Raw genomic sequence first — 16,233 nt, forward strand, 5'->3', positions numbered from 1 at the left:
CAGACAACGCGAGGGGAGGAGAATTCCCAGAAGCAGACGTTCTCACCAACCTCGTGGACCAATGAGAGGAAGGGGCAAAACCACGTTCTGTTGTCCTGATCTGACGGTCCGTTTCAACCTGGGGGCTGTCAGTGTCCACTCCGTGCGTGTGCTCACTTGCTGCAGCTTGTCGCCACCACAGCAATATATGTTTTAATTTATGTCCACGTAAATACAGCAATCAGACACACGCACCTCACAGTGGACAGTTGTGAGTCCATGACTGTCCAAACACAGTAGGTGTTGCCTAGCTGGAATGTCCAGAATGACAGATCACCACAGCTGCTTCTGTTGGAAGCCACACCTCCCTGTGAGCGGAGCGCATACACCCACGTGTCAGTGTGTGTTTGCAAAGTCACACTTGTAGGGAACATAGACAAATTTCACAGCAGTACAACAGTGGCTGCCTGCAGTCTGTTATCGTGCCAAGAGTGCAACTGGCCACACAGTGCCATGCAAGTGGTGTTAGGTGTTTGTGTGTGTCACCTGGAATTTGGCCGGCACCTGCCGTGGAGAGGGTGCGATGGGTTCACACAGTGCACACTTTGTCTTTCAGGCGCTTGTGTACACAAATAGTTGTAGCAACAGGTGTACGAGGCATTGGAGGCAGGGACAACATTACATGGTTTTGCACACAATTCCTGCGTCATGCGTACTAAGTGAGCACTTCATCCAAACTTCACACTATGTGTGACGGAGCCCTATAGGATACCATCCTACATAACACTTGTAAATATGAAAGAAATTTGATAATTTTGACAGTTATGAATTTTTGAAATGCTTGCTCAACCGCCTGAGGACTTCTTGTTTCACCAGAGCTTAGTTAGCTGTCTTGTGTTCGGGGTTCCTGTCGGGCTTTCATGGTTACCGTAGCGGCCACGGGGCACACAAGGTCCCCACAATATTCACCCCAATAGGCAATCCCCTACTTGAGGGGAGGTGATGGTCTAGTGTAGGGGTATTCAACTCATAACAGAAAGGGCCGAGAGGGTGCAGGTTTCCTTTGGAACCACCCACTCCACCAGGTGATTTCACTGATTAACATCACTTTGAGCAGATAGAATCAGTTAATCAGCCTGACCGGAAAATCACAAAAGGCCCTTGGGCAAGGTCCTTAATCTCCAGTTGGTCCTGGCATCGGTGTGTGAATGGCTGAATGTGAGGCATAATTGTAAAGTGCTTTGAGCTTCTGATTCAGATGGAAACGCATTATATAAATGCAGTCTATTTATTCAATGTTAAAGATAGGGATTTTTCCATGATTTTTTTTTACTTTGCTCTTTGACCTATGACCTTGAAAATTGAATCAGTTCTTGTCTATCAGGATATGAATCTTCAGTTAAAAAAAAGGAAAAAAATTCAAAACGATATATGAAAAATTGTGAGCTCCATGCTGTTCACAAACAGACAAACAAACAGGGACAAAAACATAACCAACTTCATTGGCAGAGGTAACAACAACATTTCCAGGTACCACTGAATGCTGCTAAGGCCAGGCGTGTATGTGACATCATGCATAGATCTTATAAAATGTTAATATGCACAACAGCAACATCAAGGTGAATGAGTCACTGGAAGCGGAGACAAAGATTTGGTTGGTGTGTTGGCGTGAATTGCAACATATCAGTTTTAACTGCAACTGTGAATGTTTATCACAGACATTGTCCTGCAGAACAATGTCCATGTCAAAATGTTGAACATTTGTACTGGTCAAAGTTCACCTTCTGCAATAAACAGTGCTTTCAGATGAGATACACACCCTGAAAAGTAATATTTCAAACTCTGACTAAAGCTTTGGTAGTTAAATGTAGCCTGTGCATGAGTGGGGTTGCAGTCTGCAAAAATTCATGAGATGGAAAAGTTTTGACAAAATGTCTCAAGGCTTGACAGAGGTTCAGAATGAGTGGAAATGTCTGGAAGAAGACTATCAAAAGACTCAGGTAAGAAAGATACGCAAGGACATGCAATATTACAACATTTGTGCAGTTTATTCTGGTGTAAGATGTAATTTCAAATTCATTATTTGCAATCTAAGTTTTGATTAATTATGTTCGGTCAACCAGGGGGCGCACAAAACGTACTTACAAAAACTGGATGAAATTTCCAAACTACAAAATGAGTGCTCTTCCTCCATTTCTCTTCAGCGCAAAAGACTAAAAGAGATGTCTCACTTACTCAACACGTACGTGCCTGAATCTGACACAGGTTTTTAGTCACAAACCTAAACTTTCATGCACACAGCTGACACACACTAAGGTCAACTCTTTTCAGCTCCAGTAAACACAAAGTATATCATGAACACTGGTGTTGACTTATGTGCTCTTCTGTCATCTACCAGATCAAATCAGGGATTATCAGAGCAAGATGCTAAGACCCTGGAGAAGATAAAAGAAGAAATCAAGATAAGAACCAACATTTTTGCTGAAATGGAAGCTTTTCTTCCCAAGAACAATGGGTGATGACTTTGTTTTTCAAATAGCAATACGTTAGCAATTTGATGAATTACATATATTACTATATAGTTGGAAAAAAAATTGAAAATTAACATAATTTCATTTTGCAGCCTCTATCTCAGTCTTGTCCTTGGAAATGTAAATGTCACTCTTCTCAGCAAGCAGTCAAAGTAAGAACTGAAAGTCAAAGTGAGTAAACAAGATGAAAATCAGTGGTTGGCACAGCTAGCCTAAAACGTATTCATGGCTCACGGCTAATGCTAATGGCTACTGGTGGTGATGGGACGAACAGCGCCACCGTTGTCTCCCCATAGGATTAACATCACACACCCACACACACTTTGGGAATACATGATCTAGACCGTTCAGAGGATGGATGGACATCTATATTTTGAAATGCCTTTTTTTTATTCGAGCCGAAGCTGACTCAAGCCAGTTTTTTTTTTTTCTGAATATGAACAGCGCAAATCAGTTTGCGAGGGACACTGTTTTCTATCCGGCTCAACCTACCTCTTGGACATTCGCCCTATTGACGTATCCCATAATCCCTTCCGTGCCAGAGTCAGAGTTTTTATGCTTTTCATCACGTTAATGAGAGACTGCTGCATGATACCCTGAAAACTTGCTAAAACAATTATAACAAATAATCCGTGTCTGTTACGTTTAATCTGCGTGGAATTTAATAAACGCGAACCGAATTTCAGACATATTATATATATTAGTCTGGAACAAAGAGGACAAACAGTGTTGTAAAGAACAATAATCAAGACATTAAAGAGCAAACTTCACTTTCCCCCAGAACGACATGATCAGGAAGCGAATGTAGCTCACAGCAGCTCCCATTGAAAATAACGGAGAGACAGACTGTGATTCTCCCATGTTTACATAAAACATACGCAATAACAATGTCTAAAAACCCAGAGAAAATATTCGTGAGAGTTTTAGGCACAATATAAAAATAGTTTTATGTTGCAATGTTAATGGTGTTGTCTGTGTGCAGCCCAATCAGAGCGTCTCAATGCAGTTCTCAATGTTACTGAGATCTCACAGCGCAGCGACCTCTCCCAGATTTTGCGGGATTTGAAACATCAATAGGGTGAATGGGTTGAGCCAGATCTGAGTGCAAATGTGTTCACCATCTGGCTACCTTGGGGATCATGACATCAAACTTCCTCACTACGTCCCTGCGCCCGTGAGGAAAGCAAACACACACATCCAGATCACATACACTTTTATGTCCAGATCCAAACATACACAGACTCGTATTCTCACTTCCAGACATATCTCTTTTGGGTTGAGCCGGATTGAGTTTGGACACGTGTAGGATGAGCTGGATTTGAAGAACAGGTCTGAATACGATCGGGCTACCAAGCAAAGGAATCCAGCCAGATTGCCAACCCCAGTGTGAATGGGGCCTAATTGGACTAAGCGTGTTTAGAGAATGAATAAATAATTGGTCCTTGAATGGTTTACTGTGTTAGCCGAATAGCTGATCCAATAATGAAAACTTTAGCTTCGCTAATTAGCTGTTTGCTGATTAGCTGATCTGTGCCAGCTGCTAAAAATCATCACCATGCAGTTAAGCATGATTCCATATTTACAATTTTTCTTTTTTTTTCTTTTTTTTTAAAGCTATATAAATATATTCATAAGCCCTTATTTCTGTGAGTCAGGGTAGCAAAGACCAAATCTCAGAAAAGCACCTAACTTTTGGTACATTATGGCATCCTTGACAGATTTAGCTACAAAGATGACTATGAGGAGTTCAAGCTGTGCCTCGCAATGATACTGCTGCTGTTGTCCTTCATGTGCTATTTCTTTGTGAGCTATAGGTGAGTGTCTGATGATTACTATTGCTGTTGTCAATGTCACCATCTGGATGTGCATGATGCACTGTGCATCTAAATGCAACATGTATGTTCCTGGATGTAGATTTCTTGATGCCATCCTCAATTTCTTGCTGGTCTGGTACTATTGCACATTAACTATCAGAGAAAGTATCCTTATCGCCAACGGCTCCAGGTTAGTGCAACCAGTGTTCTTGTCAAAAATCATAACTAAAGCTTGTATATATATATATGGGTGATTCTTTAACTACGGGCACTATTGGCCTTGTAAATGTAATTTCCACCACACCATTGCCTTACAATATAAGCGCCTTGGGGCAACTGTTTGTTGTGATTTGGCGCTATATACATGTCCTCTGATGTCACTGTTTATCTCCATAGAAACTACCCAAACAATCTTTCATACAAACTGCTTAGAGACATTACAGTGTTGTGGTGGAAATTACGGCAATAGTGTGGGACAACTACAACAGTTGTATGACATTGAATACCCCAATTATGTTTTGATTATTTTACTGATATTTTATTCTGAGATATTTTAAAACATTAGAAAAAAACGTTTCTTTACCATTCATTTTTATCATTGAAAATCAAAAGTCTGGGTGTGGGACAAGCACAAAATGGTAATATTTGCATATAATGATGCTGAAAAAAGGTGAAAAAGTCATCATAGACTACTAGAGCAAATTTCTTAACACACTTTCATTGTAAAGATAACTATAAAAGTGTGAAATGTCCCCTTTTTTCTGTTTTTCATACAATATGATCAAAGGACATAAGTGCCCGTAGTCTAAGAATCACCCATATATATATATATATATATATATATATATATACGAGGTCTATTAGAAAAGTATCCGACCTTATTATTTTTTTCAAAAACCATATGGATTTGAATCACATGTGATTACATCAGACATGCTTGAACCCTCGTGGGCATGCAAGAGTTTTTCACGCCTGTCGGTTACGTCATTCGCCTGTGGGCAGTCTTTGAGTGAGGAGTCGTCCACCCGCTCGTCGATTTTTTTCATTGTTTAGGAATGGCTCAGAGACTGTTGCTTTGTTTGATAAAAAATTTTTCAAAGCTGTAAGGCACAACTGAGTGGACACCATTCAATAAATTCAGCTGGTTTTCGGTAAAAATTTTAACGGCTGATGAGAGATTTTGGTCTGGTAGTGTCGCTTTAAGGACGGTCCACGGCGCCTGACGGCGATCTGCGCTTCGAGGCGGCAGCGTCTTGCCGTTTCAAGTTGAAAACTTCCACATTTCAGGCTCTGTTGACGCAGTAAGTCGTCAGAGAACAGAGAACTTTCAGAAGAAGTCGGAATGAGGAGTTTATTCGGACATTCCATTGTTAACGGTCATTTTGTAATGAAAGAACATGCGGGCAGAGTCGCATGTCGGGCTGGACCCGACCGCGGGGGGTCGCGGCAGGAAAAACACCTCCGTTGGAAATCTTAACGGGCAAGTTGGAACATGCCCAAGCTGTTAAACAATTTCTCAGTTACTCACTTGTTGAAAGCCATTAAAAGCCGCCTGAATTCTACAAATGGTTTTCAACACGGAGGTGTTTTTCCTGTCGCGGCGCACACAGATTTGTCGAGTCGTCACGGAACGACTCAGCGAATTTGCGCGTACGTCTTTCATTAAAAAAATGTCCTTAAACAGTGGAATGTCCGCATAAATTCCTCATGCCGGCCTCTTCTGAATCTTCTCTGTTCTCTCACGATGTCCTGGGTGAATTAAGCCTTAAATTAGGATGTTTTCAGCTCGAAACAGGCCGACGACAGCGCCTGGAAGTGCTGCAGGACGTCCCGCTCCGTGGGAAGTCCTTACACCGACAGAAACACCCCATAATCTCTCATCAGCCGTTAAACTTTTCACAGAAAACCAGCTTAATTTCTCGAATAGTGTCCACTCGGATATTCCTCACAGGTCCAGAAAAAATTTTGATAAAGCAACGCGCGCCGTCTCGAGCAGCGTGTGAAACAAAGGAATTCAGCCGAGAGGGCGGGACCACATCTCACTCAAGGCCTGCCCACAGGGAAATGACGTCACCGACACGCGTGAAAAAACTCACGCATGCGCACGAGGGTTCAAGCATGATTGGTGTAATCGCATGTCATTCAAATCCATATAGTTAAAAAAAATAATAAAAGGGTCAGTTTATTATCTAAGAGACCTCGTATATATAGATAGATAGATAGATAGATAGATAGATAGATAGATAGATAGATAGATAGATAGATAGATAGATAGATAGATAGATAGATAGATAGATAGATAGATAGATAGATAGATAGATAGATAGATAGATAGATAGATAGATAGATAGATAGATAGATAGATAGATATAGCAACAAACTGTTTGCAACAAATCTAATTTATTTGCCTTGCCACAGCCCACTTTGGGAACAACTGATCAAGACAGTTAAGAGGATAAATGTATATTGATATTTTAATGTGTCTTTTTCATTCTCTTACAGTTGTATGCAAAAGTTTGGGCACCCCTCATGATGTCCATGATTTTCCTTTATAAATCACTGGTTGTTTGGATCAGCAATTTCAGTTAAATATATCATATAGAAGACAAACACTGTGATATTTGACAAGTGAAATGAAGCTTATAGGATTTACAGAAAGTGTGCAATAATTAAACAAAGTTAGACAGGTGCATAAAATTGGGCACCCCAGCAGAAAAAATACATCAATATTTAGTAGATCCTCCTTTTGCAGAAATAACAGCCTCTAAACACTTCCTATAGCTTCCAATGAGAGTCTGGATTCTGGTTGAAGGTATTTTGGGCCATTTTTCTGTACAAAACATCTCCAGTTCAGTCAGGTTTGTTGGTTTCTGAGCATGGACAGCCCGCTTAAAATCACACCACAGATTTTCAATAATATTCAGGTCTGGGGACTGAGATGGCCATTCCAGAACATTGTACTTGTTCCTCTCCATGAATGCCTTAGTAGATTTTGAGCAGTGGCTTAGGGTCACTGTCATGTTGAAAGATCCAGCCCCGGTGCAACGTCTGCTTTGTCACTGATTCTTGAACATTGTTCTCAAGAATCTGCTGATATTGACTGCAATCCATGTGACCTTCAACTTTAACAAGATTCCAGTACCTGCACTGGCCACACAGCCACACAACATGATGGAACCAATAATTAGTGCTAAATGTATTCAAATCAATAAAATGACAAGGGTGTCCAAATTAATGCACCTGCCCAATTTTGTTTAAATAATTGTCTCACACTTTCTACAAATACTAGAAACTTCATTTCACTTCTCAAATATCAGTGTGTTTGTCTGCTATATGATATATTTAACTGAAATTTCTGATACAGACAACCAGTGATTTATAAAGGAAAATCATGAAAATTATCAGGGGTGCCCAAACCTTTGCATACAACTATGTGTCCTGAGTGATCAAATTTGGCCTCATTAATTGTTTGCAATACAACTATCTAAGATAAAGAACAGTCAAAATCCACATGTATTTGCTCAGATGTGCATTATATTGACATTGCATGTGAAATGTGTGTAGAAGCAAATGCAATAATAAATGATTAAGTCCAAGTAATCCATGCATGTCGCAGGCAAGGGTGGTGCCCAAGAGGTTAAGTGCACATGTTTCCAGTGCGGAAAGTTCCCAGTTCAAACCCTCCTTGCTCATTCTCCAACATCGAGTTGTGTTAGGAAGGGCATTCAACGTAAAATGTGCCAAATCAGCATACAGATCTGCTGTGGTGACCCCAAGTGAAATCGATAAGATAAAGGGATTCACTAATCCATGCATGTCGTCTCCTTTGACAAACAATTTGAGGATTAATTAATTGCCAGGAATCCGCACACAATGTTTCTTGGCCCAGTAGATGAAAGGGAAGTTATTAATGTAGTTAGTACATGTAAAAGTAAAAAGTCAATGGATCATAATGAGGTACATTTGTCCTTAGTAAAGCAAATAATTACTGAAATCGCAAACCATTATCATATATTTTTAATAAATCATTTCAAACTGGAATTGTTCCTAACGGTATGAAAGTGGCAAAAGTGATACATTTATTTAAATCTGGGAGCAAGCATCTTTTTACTAACTACAGCCCTGTGTCTCTAATGTCACAATTTTCTAAGATACTGGAAAAACTTTAGACCCAGACTTAGTCAAGCCAGGACCAATTTCCATTTACAGCTGTGTGGATTGAGACAATGCACATTATGTGTCTTCTTGTCCAATTATACAGACATGTACCATGGGATTGGAACCCAGGTTAACATATTTGTAGACCAGCTCCTAATGCACTACAATACCTGCTAAATTAAATCTAATCTAGTAATATTTTGATCCACAAATTAGAAAGTGAAATGTACTGGGATGAGTTCTGGGATAAAGGGACACTTTAGTCTCTTTCTATTCTGAAAAAACGACCCTAGGCTATAGGTTTTGAGCCTGATTTTGCATCTTATTACTTGTGATGCTACGGTCACATTAGCTACAAATGACATGTTTTTGTCACTTGATGGGCTTTCCCAAGGCGTTCACACTACATCTTCATAAGACGTCTGTTGGGAAGGTGTCGTAACACGGACCCACAACAGGGGGCGCAAATGAACGGACAATGGATAAGACAAAGAGTAACAATTTAATGTTGTGAAACGCACAACTGGATACAGACAAAGATACAATGCCAATTAAACACAAGGTGACGTGCGGGCAGGCTCGAAGATAGGAGACCTCTGGCGATCAAAGAGCCGGGACCCACACAGCTTCCACCACCAACGGCCTGAAGAACACCGGAGCCGCCAAGTCCTTAGTCCCCAGGTGGTCACCGTCTTCTGTTGCAGACCCTGGTACTGCTGGCAGAAGATGAAAAACAGTCAATGGTGAGTGTGTATCCACACACCCAGTACTCCTTCACCTACAGATCTTCAAGGAGGGAAAACCTCCACCTCCAGAAACAATTTCACCCGTGCAGCTCCTGTTAGTCTCGTCCCTGGATGGAGTAAGAGGCGAAGAACGTCGCCCTCCCACTATCCGCCAATCCAGCTTCTGACAGAACCCGCGGGAACACGGCTGCACACAGAACAATGTTAGATACAACGATAATTCAGCAGAGAAGGTTACCTTAGACCAGGGGTGGGCAATCATGTGCCATAAAGGGCCGAGACACTGCAGGTTTTCTGTGCAACCAGTCACCTCAGCAGGTGATTTCATTAATGATCAGGTGTCTCAGCAGGTGATTTCATTGACAACCAGGTGTTTATGTTCAGAGGAGAAGCTCATCAGCAACCCACCTGCTGAGGTGAATGGTTGCATGGAAAGCTGCAGTGTCTCGGCCCTCGATGCCCACCCCTGCCTTAGACGGTAGCTGATTTCTCGGCGAGGAGGTGGAGTAATAATCCGGCTTTTGTAGGGACGCTGGTGATTGGTGACAGCTGGTGTAAATGAGTGACAGCTGTCACTCTCTGTCTCGGCGCCCTCTCATGCTTGAAGCCTGCACTCCAAGCAGGGCGCCGACTGGTGGTGGTGGGCCAGCAGTACCTCCTCTTCAGCAGCCCACACAACAGGACCCCCCCCCTCAACGGGCGCCTCCTGGCGCCCGACCAGGCTTGTCCGGGTGTCGGCGGTAGAAATCGGCCAGAAGGGCCGGGTCCAGGATGAAGCTCCTCTTCACCCAGGAGCGTTCTTCGGGTCCGTACCCCTCCCAGTCCACCAGATATTGAAAACCCCGGCCCTTCCGACAGACGTCCAGGAGCCGACGAACAGTCCATGTCGGCTCCTCGTTGATGATACGGGCAGGAGGTGGTACGGGTCCAGGAGTGCAGAGTGGTGAGGCGTGGTATGGTTTTAATCTGGAGACATGAAACACTGGGTGAATCCGCAGTGAAGCTGGGAGTTTCAGCTTCACTGCGGCCGGGCTGAGGATCTTGATTATAGGAAAAGGTCCGATGAACCGGTCTTTGAGTTTCTGTGATTCAACCTGCAGTGGGATGTCCTTAGTTGACAAGCACACCTCCTGCCCAGGCTGGTATGTAGGGGCCGGGGAACGCCGGCGATCTGCATGGGCCTTAGCCCTCGTCCGGGCCTGCAACAGGGCAGAACGAGCGGTCCGCCACACCCGGCAGCACCTCCGCAGGTGGGCCTGGACCGAGGGGACCCCGACCTCTCCCTCCACAAGTGGGAACAATGGGGGCTGATACCCCAAACACGCCTCAAAAGGGGAGAGGCCGGTAGCAGATGAGACTTGGCTATTGTGGGCGTACTCGATCCAGGCCAGATGGTCACTCCAAGCCGCCGGATGCGTGGAGGTTACGCAGCGGAGGGCCTGTTCCAACTCCTGGTTCGCCCGCTCTGCCTGGCCGTTCGTCTGTGGGTGATACCCGGACGAGAGACTCACGGTGGCCCCCAGTTCCTTACAAAAACTCCTCCAGACCTGCGAGGAGAACTGGGGACCACGATCCAAAACGATGTCCGATGGTATCCCATGCAGACGCACGACGTGGTGGACCAGGAGGTCTGCTGTCTCCTGGGCCGTCGGGAGCTTCGGGAGGGCCACGAAGTGGGCCGCCTTGGAGAACCGGTCCACTATCGTGAGGATGACGGTGTTGCCCTGGGACGGCGGGAGGCCTGTGACTAAGTCCAGGCCGATGTGAGACCAGGGGCGATGAGGCACAGGCAGGGGCTGGAGGAGGCCCCTGATCTTATGATGATCCGCCTTGCCCCTAGCACAGGTGGTACAGGCCTGGACATAGTCCCGGACGTCGGCTTCCAGTGACGCCCACCAGAAGCGCTGCTGGACCACTGCCATGGTCCTACGCACTCCGGGGCAGAAGTCCAAGACAGCAGCCCTGGCTTCTGGTGGGACGTAGAGTCTGTTCTTAGGACCGTTCCCCGGGTCCGGGTTCCTTGCCAGGGCCTCCCGGACGGTCTTCTCCACGTCCCATGTGAGGGTGGCCACGACAGTGGACTCGGGAACGATGGTCTCGATGGGGTCTGACAACTCGGCCTTGGCTTCCTCTTCGTGCACCTGGGACAGTGTGTCAGATCGTTGGTTCCTAGTCCCGGATGGTAGGTGATCCGGAAGTCAAAGCGTCCGAAGAACAGGGACCAGTGGGCTTGCCTGGGGTTCAGCCGCTTGGCGGTCCGGATGTACTCCAGGTTCCGATGGTCCGTGAAAACCGTGAAAGGCACCGTAGCTCCCTCCAACAGGTGTCTCCACTCTTCAAGAGCCTCCTTCACCGCGAGGAGTTCCCGATTGCCCATGTCATAGTTACGTTCAGCGGGGGTCAACCTGCGGGAAAAGTAGGCACATGGATGGAGAACCTTGTTGGACTCCCTGCTCTGGGACAGAACGGCTCCTATCCCTGAGTCAGAGGCGTCCACCTCCACTATGAACTGGCGAGTAGGATCAGGCTGCACCAGAACTGGTGCAGACGAAAACCGGCGTTTCAACTCCCTAAACGTGGCTTCGCACCGATCCGACCAGGTGAAGGGGACTTTAGTGGAGGTCAGGGCAGTCAGGGGGCTAACAACCTGACTGTAACCTTAATTAACCTCCGGCAGAAATTTGCAAAGCCGAGGAACTGTTGCAGCTTCCTACGGCTTGTTGGTTGGGGCCAATCTCTCACCGCCACAACCTTGGCCGGATCCGGGGCGACGGAGTTGGAGGAGATGATGAACCCCAGGAAGGGCAAAGAAGTGCGGTGGAACTCACACTTCTCGCCCTTCACAAACAACCGGTTTTCTAGTAACCGCTGCAGGACCTGACGTACATGCTGGACATGAGTCTCAGGGTCCGGAGAAAAGATGAGTATATCATCCAGATATACGAAGACAAACCGGTGCAGGAAGTCCCGCAAGACGTCATTAACCAATGCTTGGAACGTCGCGGGGGCATTAGTGAGGCCGAACAGCATGACCAGGTACTCAAAATGACCTAACGGGGTGTTAAATGCCGTCTTCCATTCGTCTCCCTTCCGGATCCGAACCAGGTGGTACGCATTCCTAAGATCTAGTTTGGTGAACATTTTGGCTCCATGCAGGGGCGTGAACACCGAATCCAACAGGGGCAATGGGTATCGATTGCGAACCGTAATCTCGTTCAGCCCTCTGCAGTCAATGCATGGACAGAGTCCGCCGTCTTTTTTACCCACAAAAAAGAAACCCGCACCCATCGGGGAGGTGGAGTTCCGAATCAAGCCGGCGGCTAAGGAGTCCCGGATGTAGGTCTCCATCGATTCGCGTTCCGGACGTGAGAGGTTGTACAATCTACTGGACGGGTACTCAGCGCCCGGGATCAAATCGATGGCACAATCGTACGGTCGGTGCGGGGGAAGAGCGAGTGCCAGATCTTTGCTGAAGACGTCAGCAAGATCGTGGTACACCTCGGGCACCGCCGTCAGATTGGGGGGAACTTTGACCTCCTCTTTAGCTGTGATTCCGGGTGGAACCGAGGATCCAAGACACTCCCGGTGGCAGGTTTCGCTCCACTGCGTCACCACCCCAGATGGCCAATCAATCCGGGGATTGTGCTTCACCATCCATGGAAATCCCAGAATCATTCGGGAGGTAGAAGGTGTCACAAAAAACACGATCTCCTCCCTGTGATTCCCAGACACAACCAAGGTCACGGGCTGTGTCTGATGTGTAATTAACGGGAGTAGAGTGCCATCTAGTGCTCGCACCTTCAATGGTGAAGGCAGAGCCACCAGAGGAAGCCCTACTTCCCTGGCCCATCTGCTATCCAGCAGATTCCCTTCTGACCCCGTGTCTACCAGTGCTGGGGCGTGAAGGGTTAAATCCCCACTCGGGATTGTTACTGGGATTCGTGCTGATTTATGGGTTTTCCCCGTGTACATATTATGGCCCACCCTTAACCCAGTTCCTAAGGATGGGCGTTGGAGTTTGATCGTTTGGGGCAGTCTTTTAACCTGTGCTCACAAGAGCCACAGAAAAAACACTCCCCACGGGCCAGTCTCCTTTGTCTGATATTTGATTTTAATTTGGCCCTGCTCGTGTCCATAGCTTCGTCAGCAGGGGGAGCTGTTGCCACACGGAGCCCTCTGGCAGTGGAACGTGGGGACGACGACACCCTTTCGGACCCGGAGGAAAGAGGGACGGCTTCAGCCCGACCACGCCCCCCGGCCTGCTCCCGACGGTGTTCATTCAACCGGTTGTCTAAGCGTATAACCAAATTGATAAGCCCGTCGAAATCTTGCGGTTCCTCCTTAGCCAGCAGATGCTCCTTCAGGACCGGAGACAGTCCGTTTATGAAGGCGGTGCGGAGCGCAACATTATTCCAGCCGGACCTCGCAGCCGCGATGTGGAAGTCGACTGCATAATCAGCTGCGCTCCGGCGTCCCTGTCTCATTGACAGCAGCACGCTCGAGGCGGTCTCGCCTCTGTTGGGATGATCAAACACCTGTTTGAATTCCCGTACAAACCCAGCGTATGACGTCAGGAGCCATGAATTCTGTTCCCAAAGCGCCGTAGCCCAGGCGCGTGCCTCACCTCGAAGCAAATTAATCACATAAGCCACCCGGCTGGCATCTGATGCGTACATAACTGGACGCTGTGCAAAAATGAGCGAACACTGCATTAAGAAGTCTGCGCACGTTTCGACACAGCCTCCGTACGGTTCTGGAGGGCTTATGTAAGCTTCAGGGGATGGTGGGGGGGTTTGTTGAACGGCCAGTGGAACGTCTGTCTGTGGCCCAGAGCCAGCAGGAGGAGTCACTGCAGCAGCGCTTGAGTCGCGCGCTTCCACTCTGGCGGTGAGAGCCTCCACCCTCCGATTGAGGACTGCATTCTGCTCAGCTACCAGATTTAACTGAGCGGTGAAAGCGGTAAGGATTTGCTGCAGATCACTTACCACGCCTCCTGCTGACGCCTGCGCTCCTTGTTCTCCCATTGGCTGTTCAAGCTGTGGTTGAGGCCCCTCGGGATCCATGACGAATGGCCGAGAAATCCTGTTGGGAAGGTGTCGTAACACGGACCCACAACAGGGGGCGCAAATGAACGGACAATGGATAAGACAAAGAGTAACAATTTAATGTTGTGAAACGCACAACTGGATACAGACAAAGATACAATGCCAATTAAACACAAGGTGACGTGCGGGCAGGCTCGAAGATAGGAGACCTCTGGCGATCAAAGAGCCGGGATCCACACAGCTTCCACCACCAACGGCCTGAAGAACACCGGAGCCGCCAAGTCCTGAGTCCCCAGGTGGTCACCGTCTTCTGTTGCAGACCCTGGTACTGCTGGCAGAAGATGAAAAACAGTCAATGGTGAGTGTGTATCCACACACCCAGTACTCCTTCACCTACAGATCTTCAAGGAGGGAAAACCTCCACCTCCAGAAACAATTTCACCCGTGCAGCTCCTGTTAGTCTCGTCCCTGGATGGAGTGAGAGGCGAAGAACGTCGCCCTCCCACTATCCGCCAATCCACTTCTGACAGAACCCGCAGGAACACGGCTGCACACAGAACAATGTTAGATACAACGATAATTCAGCAGAGAAGGTTACCTTAGACGGTAGCTGATTTCTCGGCGAGGAGGTGGAGTAATAATCCGGCTTTTGTAGGGACACTGGTGATTTGTGACAGCTGGTGTAAATGAGTGACAGCTGTCACTCTCTGTCTCGGCGCCCTCTCATGCTTGAAGCCCGCACTCCAAGCAGGGCGCCGACTTGTGGTGGTGGGCCAGCAGTACCTCTTCTTCAGCGGCCCACACAACAACGTCTTGCAAATCACTTCAGAGGTGTTACAGTAATGTTTTTAGATTAGAAATGTTTATTTCTCACTATCTGTTACAAAATATATGAGAAACAGATTAGATTTATACAGAAACACAGCTGTTTTCGAGAGTTTTCTGCCATCTTGGATACACTTTTAGGAAGCGAACAACCAGCTGATGTAACACTGCCTGTTCCCTCGGATTGGTAGTTGCCATGTCGCGTCGCACAGTATTTGCTTAAGACTTCTGTTCTCTTTTGGCTCCACCTAGCTGGCGGCAGTGCAACCATTGTCCTCTTGCTGTTGCAAACACCCACTCTTATTGAAAATGAATGGCAAGTTGCTGCTTTGCCTCTGACACTTGCTGTTGCTTGGAGCTAACGTGACCGTATCTTAAAGGTTGTGATTTGAAAATAGTTTTTTTTATTGTTTTCTTGTGCTGATGTGAAGTGATTTGTGGTGGTTTCTTGAAAAGCTCTACCACAAACGTGTTTCCTGTCACACTGACCCTTTTACAATGTTTTAAAACCAATGAGAAAGAAGTCATTTTATCACCTATCCAGCTAAACTAATCTAATATCCCTTTAAATCTATTTTTCATTACAGAATCAAAGGCTGGTGGGTTTTCCATCACTACATCGCAGCTTTTTTGTCTGGCGTAATGCTGACATGGTGAGTACAGACACGGCTAAACTTCAACTGGACTGAAAGCAAATCACAGTGGTTGTGATCAAGAGATTTGAAATTGGTGCTATTTCTTAATCTGCTCATCTACAGTTATGATCTGAAATTTACATACATACGCGGGAATTCATGGGACTACTGAGGTTTCAGTGATTTCTTTGAACAGTTCTTTACCTGTGGATAAAGCCTATCTCAGGAGTGACAGGGAATGAGGCAGGACGCCAGTCTATCACAGAATTATAAGGCAGACATCAACAATTTATGGGTTTAAAAAATCAACACAAATGCAAAATTCTACACTGTAAAAATGATACAATCAATGCCATAGCAGCGTGTTTCTTTAATTTACTTAATTACTTAATTAACTTAAATTTCTTTAATTTTCCACTTAACATAATGAATTCTGAAATCTCAACAAAATTTCATGAGTTATCATCAAGCAAACTCAGATTTGTGAATTGGTTCAGTGA

General features: G+C 46.1%; 1 protein-coding gene across 1 annotated transcript in view; it reads left to right on the forward strand.

Annotated features, from left to right (window-relative positions):
• The first annotated feature begins 1,749 nt into the window (after positions 1-1,749).
• Positions 1,750-16,233, forward strand: part of LOC117509209 (transmembrane protein 120A-like) — a 47,565-nt gene continuing 33,081 nt past the window's right edge. Inside the window, exons 1-7 of the mRNA XM_034168935.1 lie at positions 1,750-1,979; positions 2,103-2,221; positions 2,378-2,494; positions 2,603-2,662; positions 4,229-4,324; positions 4,425-4,514; positions 15,686-15,751. Coding sequence (XP_034024826.1) covers positions 1,887-1,979; positions 2,103-2,221; positions 2,378-2,494; positions 2,603-2,662; positions 4,229-4,324; positions 4,425-4,514; positions 15,686-15,751 — 641 coding nt within the window. The 5' untranslated portion in view covers positions 1,750-1,886. The remainder of the gene's footprint in view (positions 1,980-2,102; positions 2,222-2,377; positions 2,495-2,602; positions 2,663-4,228; positions 4,325-4,424; positions 4,515-15,685; positions 15,752-16,233) is intronic.

Source organism: Thalassophryne amazonica, chromosome 4 (assembly GCF_902500255.1).
Source record: "Thalassophryne amazonica chromosome 4, fThaAma1.1, whole genome shotgun sequence".
NCBI lineage: Eukaryota > Metazoa > Chordata > Actinopteri > Batrachoidiformes > Batrachoididae > Thalassophryne > Thalassophryne amazonica.